The following is an 11,214-nucleotide window of genomic DNA, read 5'->3' as shown; positions in this document are numbered from 1 at the left end:
TCGTCCATGCAATGTAGCCATGGTCATGTCCCAATAAAATAAATGCGGATCTCCTCGTTCACATCTCACAAGTATTCACCAAAAGTTTGAATAAGATACTTATACCACCTTAATAAAATCAATAGTTTGATATTTCGCACTTCAAGAATAACCACAATAAGTTAATAAGTGAGTTTAATACAATAGTAATTTAGTATGCACTCTCTTTCTTATGGATGAGAGTTTGTTCTCTAATTAGTGTAATATTGTTGTATTAAAAAAACCGAAATCAAAATTACATTGCATATATATAATTATATATGATTTTCAAAAGAATAAATAGAAACAAACTTGCTTGTTATTCCTTTTGTATGAATGCTTCTTACAAGTAGTAACAAACCCTCTTTCACTTTCCACACCCATCCATTTTGATGACTGAAAAACTAGAGGAGAGAAAAAAGAAAAGGGAAAGAAACAAATGCAAATGCATGCAAATACAAAACCCACAAAACTCTCACAACACATGCAATTACAAATAGGCCCCCAAGTTCTCCAAATTATTGGGAAATCAGAAAAGGCCATATTCTACGGTTGAAAACTTATGGAAAAAAATTATTCAAACCCTAACAGTGTCAAAGCAACAACCCATGAGATGAATCACTTTGAAAAACCCACAACTCACAAATGAGAGTTTAAATTTTGATTAGTACGTAAAACTTGTTAATTTAAAACTTTGTCAAAATCCTTGAGACAGTAATGGAAATTTTCATCGAATTAAGGTTGTCACAATATGACTGACACTGATTGACATTGTTTGTCTTGTGTCTAAGTTGTTGCACGGAGCATCGGGGATTGAGGCAATGGCGAGTGTGGTGACATGATGTCTTCGAGTCTTCGAGACGATAATCGAAGTTCGAGGCTGCTTTGACGCCAACAGAATTTCTGTTTCTTAACCTTAGTTGTTAGCTCCTTGTTTTGAAGCACAAAGTTTCTAATTCTAGTTATGGCAATATCCATTGTATTATCATCCATGTTTGCAAAGCAAACTCTAAACCATCCTGGCTCTGAGCAATGGAATGAAGAACCTGGCGACACATTCAATTTAACTTCATTGATAATCACCCTCCATAATGCCATTTCTGCTTCCAATGTCTTCTCTTTCAAAAGATGACGTAAATCCATCCACAAAAATAATCCTCCACTTCCTTTCAAATATCCAATTCCCACCTATACATCATGAATAATATGAAAAAAGTTAGCTTTTTTTCCTTTTTTTTCGTTGGTAATTAAATCGAAACAGAAATTTATTGTAACCCAATAACTAACCTGAGCCAGTCCTTTGGTAAAGTTACGATGACGTAAAGCAAGCTTTTCAACGCTTCCAGCGAGAAAGCTATCAACAAACGCATCATCAGACAACATCGACGCGATCAAATATTGTGTGTGTGAGGAGACGAGGCCGAAGCTCGACATCTTACGAGCACAAGTGACAACAGCATCGTTGTAGGAGTAGATAATGCCGACACGGAATCCAGGGAATCCCATGTCCTTGGAGAGGCTGTAAACAACATGGATAAGATTTCTATCGCATTCAATAAAGTCGTTGTCAATCACTTCGGAGATACTAATGAAGCCAGGCTCTGCAAAGACAGTGGCAGCATAGATTTCGTCGCACACTAAGTGGATGTTCTTTTCGTTGATAAACCTTACAGCCATTTCGAGTGTTTGTCTGTCGTAAACTGTGCCAAGTGGATTTGAAGGATTTGTTATGAGTAGGCCTTTGATTTTTATGTTGGATTTTTCAGCTTCCTCGTATGCTGTTTCTAAGGCTTCTCTTGTTAGTTTGAAGTTGTTTGAACTTTCACATATTACTGGAACTATTTCCACTCCTGTTCTCCACCTTAAATCTCTGTCAAATCTGCAAACAATTTAATCAAATTAAACTTTACCCAACAACGCTATCTTACAAGTAAAAAACATAGGTGCAGCTAGATTGCACCCAACAATTTTTTTTTTTTTTTTTTAATTTTTATTCTTTAAAAAAGATTAAAACATGATACTTAGATGTCATCTAAATATTGCGAGAGGAAACTAGAAAAAGCAAATTTTTTAATCTAAAAGTTAAATTATTTGTACTTGTTTGATTTAGGTGTAACTAGAGAATTTTAATTGAAATTTAAGAAGCAAATTTAGAAAATATTTTGTAGGTGAGGTTGGAAAACTGTCACTTTCTACCTATTTGTACACTTTTTTGGTTCTTTCATTGCTTATCTTTTAATTAAAGTGGGTGGAAAGGTCAATCATGGGTCAAATGAAAAACTTAAACATGACAACAAAATAATCTTTTTTAAAAAAGGGAAATAAATAAATACCCTGGATAATAAGGAACAGGCACCAGAAATGCTTCACCAGGATCAGCCAAACAAAACGCCACCGTTTCATGAGCTCCCGTTGCTCCACCACTCATCACAACTCGGTCAGGATCAAATTTAACTCGGTTTCCTCTCACTTTGCCCATGAAATTCGCCACAGCCTGTCACAAAAAAAATTTCCCCCCAAATCTCAAAATTAATTAACCAATTAATCATAATTAATTCGAGTAATTAGAGATTTAATTAAAACAATAATAGTACATACGTTTCTAAACTCAGGCAATCCATGATAATCCTGGAAGATAGCTATATCTTTAAAATCATAAACTCCTTCCACAGTACAAATCGAAGCTTGTGGATTGTTAATCATCCATTTCTCCACGAATTCAAAAGAAAGCTGCAATTTTGAACACAACCCACCAATCAAAACATACTCAAAAACATGAAATTGAATGAAAATTTTCAAATATATAATAAACCAAAGAAATCGGATCAACTTTGATACCTGATTTTCAGCCAAACCCATTTGAATAACTCCACGAGGATTGATAATTGGATGAAAAGGATCAGTATCGTAAGCCTTCCAGCCATCAAAATATGGAGAGTCTTCTCCATGGCCATTTCCTTTGGCTAATTTGGACAAAAGTTTGTTTGCATTATTGGTGGATACTTGTACCATTTTTGTTGTTGAGATTGAAGTGGAATGGAATTGGCGGCAGTGGGAGAGAACAATAATAAAGGGAATGAAATTTGAGAGATGATGAATCGTTTAATTTGAATGGTGGTTGAGTTTGAGCAGATTAATATCGAGTCTATATATATATATAGATATGTATTTGTGTGTAGAGAGAGAAATATGTGGAAAATGAGAGTTGGGTCAGCGTTAGAAATCAAAGTTTTTCTTCCGTGGAAAGTGAGAAGAAACTTCACTCAAATTAGACACATCAGCAATGTCCGCTGGTGAAAATTGTCGGCTCTTTTTATCACTAATTTTTATCATTTTACTTTATCCAATTTCAATCCTTTTTTTTTTTTTTTTTTTTTGGAATTAGGCTGATTTTCAGTTTAATTATATATATATTTTTAAAAGATTAAACTAAGATTTAGTATAAGTTTTAATTGGACTCAATTTGAAAGTTTCAGTTTGGTCTTTATGATTCATGTGACACAATTATTGATTATTTTTGTGAAATTAAGATATGTTTTGTTTGGACAGTTTTGAAGGTTTCGATTTGATCTCTATGATTCATATGATATAATAAAATTTTAAAGAGAGAAGGCCAAAGGGGCAAGATTTTACATAATTTTGTTTATGTATAATCTTTTATTCCACGTTTAGCAATCATTGTGGTCTCTTTTGGTAATCATTTCGTTTTTTTTAAAAAAAGTTAAGTCTATTTTTCCTCGTTTCTTACAATGATTTGCATTTTTCTTAAATATAATGGTTGAATTCTTAGTCAATGCTCAAAAACAAAAACAACTTTTTAAGAGTTACTCTTTTTAGTTTTCAAATTTTTACTTCATTTTTTAGACCATGGGTAAATAGTAGATAACAAAGGAAGAAATTTAGGGATGAAAGTAGTATTTATAGGTTTAATTTTTAAAAACAAAACAAAAAAAAAAATTATAAAACAGGATTTTTTTTTTTTAGTTTTTTAGTTTTGAAAATCAAGCTTATTTTCTCTTCATTTTCCACAATGATTTGCATCTTTCTTAAGTAAAATGATTGAATTCTTAGTCAAATTCTAAAAATAAAAACAAGTTTTTAAAAGCTATTTTTCTTAGTTTTCAAATTTTGGCTTGGTTTTTCAAACCATTGGTAAAAAGTAGATAACAAAGGTAGAAATTTAGAGGTGAGAGTAATGTTTATAGACTTAATTTTTAAAAATAAATAACAAAAACCAAATGAATACCAAACGAGACTTTACGTGTTGATTGATTATGATTTTATTTTTAGTTTTATGTTTTTGAAATTTGTGTTTGTTTCCTACAAGTTTGTTTTATCGTGGTTTTCAAATTTTAAAAATTCATGTACGTTTTTTAAAACTATTTTATTTATTTATTTAGTTTTTAGTTTTTAAATCTTGATTTAATTTTTTAACATAGTAGAAAGTGAATAAAAAACATAGAAATTTATGAATTAAAGTAGTGTTTATAAACTTTTTTTCCCCTCAAAAACTAAAACAAAAATAAATTAAGATGACCGAAGGAGGACAATTGCCTCTCTATTCCTTTACATATTGTTAGATAAACTAATATTTTCTATGTGTTCAAGAACAAATAAAAAAAAGTAAATATCATTTTTTATTTAATAATTGTATTGAAATCAGATCAAACCATCAATAGATTATCTATTATTGTCTTATCCGTTAAACCATATTGAAACCAGCCGAAAATATATTTTCATAATTGTCGCATATTAAAAAAGACGTACTACGTATTTTAGTAGAGTAACTTGAAACAATAAAAAAAATTTTTAAAAATTTAATCATGTAGATAAATGAGATTTAAGGGATTTTTTTAGATTAACAATATGTGGGGTAGGAAATAGAAACCCCTAACATCATAATCGAGGATATATATTTTTACACGAGCTAAATTACATGTTTATATTGGAAATGATATTTCACGACAATAAATTAGGATACTTCAGCTTTAATTTTAATTAATCATTATTTTACAATTTTCTTTAAATACTATTTATAAAAAATAAATAATAGGACTTAACCATTTTATAAATTTTAAACATGAGGTTCTAGGAGTATGGATCAAATTTGAAAATTGGATTCAATGTTTAAGAATCTAAATCATGTATATATATATATATATATATATTTAAGTCAAAATGTAAAGCACATTATTTTTGTTTTTTAAGAGTTATGCCCACACTGACAAAATTTTAATCAAATTTATTAATTTTTTTCGCTGACTCCTAAATAAATGCAGGACTTAATTTTTTTTTTTTCTTTTTACAGTAAATGTGGACTAAACTTTTATATATAACATGTTTTTCATGGTAAAATCCTGCAAAAATTACCATTTTTATTTGTGGTCCTGAGTTTGAATAAACATAGCATTTAATTGATTTACTTAAAAAAGAAAAAACACACTCATTGTTTTTTCTTGAACAGTATTTTTCTCATTTTATTCATTTTCCCATTTTTAAAAATGAATTTCCCTATTAGGAATTGTTGAGACGGTGACGTCAAAAATGTGAAAAATACTATTTGAAAAGACCAAACAAGAGTTATTGTGTTTTTATTAAAAAAAAAAAAACTATTTAGCCAACTTCTTCTGTTCTTCTCATTTGCTGTTATCCCCATCAATTATTATACATTCTTCAAACATCACATCAAAATCTCTGCCCCCCTTTCAAAGAACTTGCACTTTTTTTTTTGCTTTTCCTTTTGATTAAAATCTTAATTTCCTTCTATATATATCATTTTTTTTTTAATTAAGTGTATGAATACTATTTTTCATCTTTAAATTTCTTCAAATTTCTTTCTTTATCATCTACTTTTCTTCAACGGTTTAAAAAACCAAACCAAATTTTGAGAAATAAAAAAAGTAGTTTTTATTTTTGGAATTTGGTTAAGAATTCAATATATATTTAAAGAAGATGCAAATTATTGTAAAATATATATATAAATCATTATAAGAAATGGGGACGAAATAGGCTTAATTTTCAAAAACAAATTGTTATCAAACTAATCTTAATTAATGCCAAATAAAGTGATTAATTATCCAAAATTGAAAATTGAAAAATTTTATACATATTAGACACTTTTAAAAATTTTGAAAAACTAAAATTATAATGTAACAAAATATCTATTATGTCAAAAATTAAAAAAATAATAATAATAAATGGGTCATTTCTTTGGGTAAAGGTTTTGTTTATTTTCTTCCCTCTTGGAGTAGTTTTGAATAGTCATATAAACATATTCACATATATTCAGTCCTGTTAATAATATTTTTCACCTAAAAGCAATTTATATATTATTTTTAGATTTTGAAATTAACGAAATATATTATTTTTTTAAAAAAAAATCTGATCTTTTAACTCTTACCATTTTCAACGGCAATTTCATATTTACAACTAAAGAAAGAAAATTCTACAAGCATCTCATATTGATAATTTACTGTGCAAAATAAATTTGTACAATAAATTTTGAGACTAGAGGTTGGATCTTTCATTTTAAAATATTATCAATAAAAAAATGAGAATTCACGTGTTAGATTTAAAAAATGAAACGAACGTCGGAACCGACATTTTCGGAATCGGATAGTGTAACGAAGCTTGTTAGGATCCAAAAAAGAGTAGAATGGGAGAGAATCTGATAGCGTGACCTAAATTATTAAGGAAGGGTGGAGCCAAGAGAAACGCGGAAGAATCCTATAAATAAAGAGTTTTGTGGGACTAAGCTTTAGGTACAAACAACACATCTCCAAAAGGTTGCTGTTATTGAAGATACAAGGGGCAGGTACCCTACAAGACAAAGATTGTGGGGTCACCTTGTCCCACAATAAGACATATTTTTAACTCTTTCTTACGTGGATCTCCCATGCTTTCCTCATCTTCATGGGTCCTTCTTAGGCTTCACCTCCGACCGCTTCTCTTAATCTAGTCTTGCTTTTCGAGCCAATCTACTTGAAACATCCTCGCACTTGTTTACTTCACTTCAATGCCTAAATTAGTTCATGAACTGTATAGTTCAACTAAACACACAAAAGTAAAATCAAGACTCTTCTTGGGAGATTACCTACTTTTTTTTTAGAGTCGTCAAAATGAGATTACTTACTCTTTTCTTTGGAAGTTGTCGATGTCCCTTCTTCTGATAGTCGTATATGGTTACATTTAACTCTAGTGATATCTGAGTAGTTTACGACGCTCAAGGTTGCATGGCGTTAGATTCAACACAATTTAGTTTTTTTTTTTTTTTATTGGTATATATTTACACTAATTTGGTTGGTCGGTCTTCATAGATATAACTTGTTTTAGATAATAAATTAATTTATTTTTCGAAAAAGAAAAAGGAGGAAGTTCATTAATTATAGAATCTCTTGTTGGTGTATCCCTTTTTGCCAGAAGGTTGGTTTTTTTTTCTTTTTTTTTTTCCTTTCTAAATATATATATATATATATATATATTTGGGATTTATAAATTAAACTTTGTGGGGAATGGGATACAGCTCTTGGGACTGTTTCGAATTATTCGTGAAATCATTCGGTGATCAATTATAAAATAAATGATTAATGTTTTCTTGTCGCCTCCATTTCACGTTTATAAATAGTTTTATGTCTCTAATTTTTGTATTTTATGCCAAATGTTGGTTCATAGTGATAAACTTTAAATATAAAAATGACATCGTCGGAATAATATAAAAAAAAGAATAGTCGACATAAATTATAATTTATTCTTAATGTTTATGAATAAAGGCTGTGCTTGAATAAATAATTGGCTTTCTTTTCTCTTTCTCCGCCCCCTAAATTACAACTTGTTTTTTCTTGTCTTATAACTTACCATTAAAATTAGGATAAATAAATGGAATTTGAAGAGATAAAAGATATTTACATGTTCTTTTTCTGTTAAATGATTGTAAAATAAAAATAGAATCATCGATTTTAAAATGATAACACTATCTATTGAGTTATACATATTTTTCTAATATAAAAAATGTGCAGGATAAAGATTTGAATCTTTTTTATCTAATTGATATTTTAAAATATTTTTATAGCTGAAAATAATAACAAAATAACTAGAGAAAACATTAAAAATGATTACTTTTTTTTAAAAAAAAATTATATATTGCAAAACAAAGGAGTATGAGATGATAGACTATTGGAAAAAGAAAAAGAAAAAGAAAAAGAAGAGCAAGGGACAAGCTTAAAAAACAGCAAACAACACTAAAAAAAAGATTGTCCTGTAAAAAAATAAAATATTTTAAAAATGAGAAAAAGGTAAAATTGAAAGTTAATTGTCCAAGGAGACAACAAAAAGTTAGAAACAATCGAAAGGAAGTGATTGTTTAGTATGTATATGATTTTTAAAAATATTATTAAGAAAAAATATCCACTAAGTAAATATATATAGAAAGATGAAAAAAAAACGTCGTTCTTTATTATTAATTTCTCCAAATAAAAGGAATATGAAGACATTAAAACATTCAAAGAAAGCTGTGTAATATTCAAAAAAGTAAAAAAAAAAAAAAAACACTTTGATTTCAACTATCCAAAAATCGGCTACTAATTCTTTGGAACAAATATTGACTAAGGCAGGTGGAAAAAGAAAGAAGAAGAAGAAAGAGAAAAAAACGTAAAGATATTTATAATTTATCAAAAAATTGTTTTAAATGTCAAATTATTGAAAATATATATAGATATAACAAAATATCACTATTTATCCATGATAGATATAGTAGTATAACAATATATATGGACAGTGATATTTTACTATATTAGTAAATATTTTAATTCTTTTGTCCATATCTAAAAACAATTCAATAGCTTTTCTATTATAAAATAGTATTTAATTTTTTAAATTTTTCTTTGATATTAGAATGTAAAATTGAAACTTTTGTAGTAGTATTAAGTTTAAAATGTCGAGATCTTAGTTTTACGAGATGTCAATAGAAATAGCAATAAAATACAGACATCGATAAATATTTTTAATATTATATAAATTAAAAAAATTTAAAGAAATAATTTTAAATTAAAAAATAGCCATTTTCTATTTTATAAACTAAGTTAAAATAAATTATATTATATCCACACTGATATTTTATTATTTATTTTTGTGTTTTACAGAACTTTTTATAATATAAATCTAATAAAAATGTCAAACTGTCGACATAAATTTAACAAGACAAATAAGGGGAAAAGGCTAATAATAAATTTAGTAATTAAAATTTAGATACGGAGTTTAGGTTAATTTCTACCCAATATATTTAAATTATAATATTAAAGAAAAAAAGAAAAGAAATAATTTTGTATAATGTATTTTTTTAATCCCCGCGTGTGGAGAATATCCTAAGATCTGATGATGTTTTGTATTTAATAATAATAATCTAGACGCGATTGATCTCGATTCTCATCCCCATATTTATTTTCCTCATCTAAAAAAGAGAAATCTTTATTATTATTTTTTTATTATTTTGAATTAAATCGATTGGCAATAAAGTCATCCACCTTTCTTTAATAATCGAGAAAATTGTTAAATTCTTATTTAAAAATTAGTAGATCAGTTTACTGCCAATAAGATCAGGTTCTCCAATTTTTTATTTCATCACTTGTACATTTAAATATTTATTTTTTTAATAAAGGATACGTGGATTTAAATTTTTTCAAGTATTAAATTTATGTTGATATGTTAATATTTTCATCGATATTTTTATATTTTCATGAGTTTGATATCGACATACAGTGTAAATCATATTTTCATTATATAATAGAAAATTTTATGACACATAAAAACTAAGTAACAAAATGTCACTAATGTAAATTTAATAGGAATAATAGACATATTAACTTGTTTTAAAATCATAAAATATTTAGAAAAATTATTTCAAATGGTATGACTGTTGAAAATATCTATAAGATATAACAAAATTTTAGAACTATCAATGATAGATGCTAATAGACACTGATAGAAGTCTATCAGCGTCTATCAATGTCTATCATTCATAATTCTAAAATTTTGCTATATTTTGTAAATATTTTGATTCATTTTTCTATATTTGAAAACAACCCAAATATTTATTTACAAAAAAATGATTTTTATAACTTTTTTAAAAAATATCCATCAACATTAATATTTTAATCGATATTTCTATATCGACATTTCCATAAAATTAAGATTTTGATATTTTGTCAATGTAGACATTTTAAACTTAACTTTTAAATAAATATATATGTCAATGTCAATTATTGTTGAACTATATCGATTTTAATCTTATTAAATATAGATACACTCTCATTGTAAAATCATCTAGTTTTTCTATTAAATTTGTCAACAAACAATTCAATAATAATTTAACACAAAATTTTGAATAAATACGTTAAAAAAATTTCTTGTTCCAACTAAAATAAAAAGATTTTAAACCATTTTTCAGATATCAAATCATTGTATTTAAAATCATTTCTTAAAAAATGTTTAATAAATAAATTTTAGATTGTTTTGAGATATAGGAAAATGATTCAACTTATTTATAAATATAGCAAAATGTCATTATTTACATTGATAGACACTATTAGATATATTCTAACACTAATAGATAGTGATATTTTACTGTATATAAAACTATTTTTAGCAATTTTTATCATTTTAAATAATTAACCTATGAAATTATAGTCATGTAAGGCTTGATTTATTTATTTGGTCATAAAACCATGAACAAAATGGAAATTAGAAGCTAGTATCATTAAGCTAGGGTTTTCTTTTTCCTTTCCCTTTTCATAAAAGCCATATTACACTACACTAGGTAGATTATCTTTTAGTGGAGATGTGGTTCAATGTATTTTACTTGAAACTCATAATGAAGCAATTATTATTTCTTTTAAATTACACTATGAATTGCTTTATGGTATCCCTCACCTCAATAGACAAAAGGGGTGTTTTTGTGTATGCCATGTGAACATCCACACATGTTATGGTTATTTTTGGGAGGTTTAGTCTTTTTCAATGCTTTTCTTTAGCATTTTTCATTTAAAAACATACAATTTGATAAATTTCTTTCCCCTCCCAAAAGAGGGAAACTTGTTCCAATATTGAAAAATTATCTTTTAATTTATTAAATCGTTGACTAACCCAAAATTTAAATTAATGAGTGAAGGTAAATTTAATATTAAAATATCTTCCTTACTTGAA

General features: G+C 27.0%; 1 protein-coding gene across 1 annotated transcript; it reads right to left on the bottom strand.

Annotated features, from left to right (window-relative positions):
* Positions 1 to 315: 315 nt before the first annotated feature.
* Positions 316 to 3,152, bottom strand: LOC120075316 (1-aminocyclopropane-1-carboxylate synthase). Its single transcript, XM_039028626.1, has 5 exons — positions 2,857 to 3,152; positions 2,617 to 2,748; positions 2,352 to 2,512; positions 1,306 to 1,897; positions 316 to 1,206 (listed from the first exon to the last, which is right to left on the bottom strand). The coding sequence occupies exons 1-5, from the start codon at positions 3,028 to 3,030 to the stop codon at positions 805 to 807; spliced, it is 1,461 nt and encodes a 486-aa protein (XP_038884554.1). The 5' UTR covers positions 3,031 to 3,152; the 3' UTR covers positions 316 to 804.
* Between the last annotated feature and the right edge of the window lie 8,062 nt (positions 3,153 to 11,214).

The sequence above is a fragment of the Benincasa hispida genome, chromosome 1 (genome assembly GCF_009727055.1).
Source record: "Benincasa hispida cultivar B227 chromosome 1, ASM972705v1, whole genome shotgun sequence".
NCBI lineage: Eukaryota > Viridiplantae > Streptophyta > Magnoliopsida > Cucurbitales > Cucurbitaceae > Benincasa > Benincasa hispida.
This window is presented reverse-complemented; position numbering and strand designations above follow the sequence as displayed.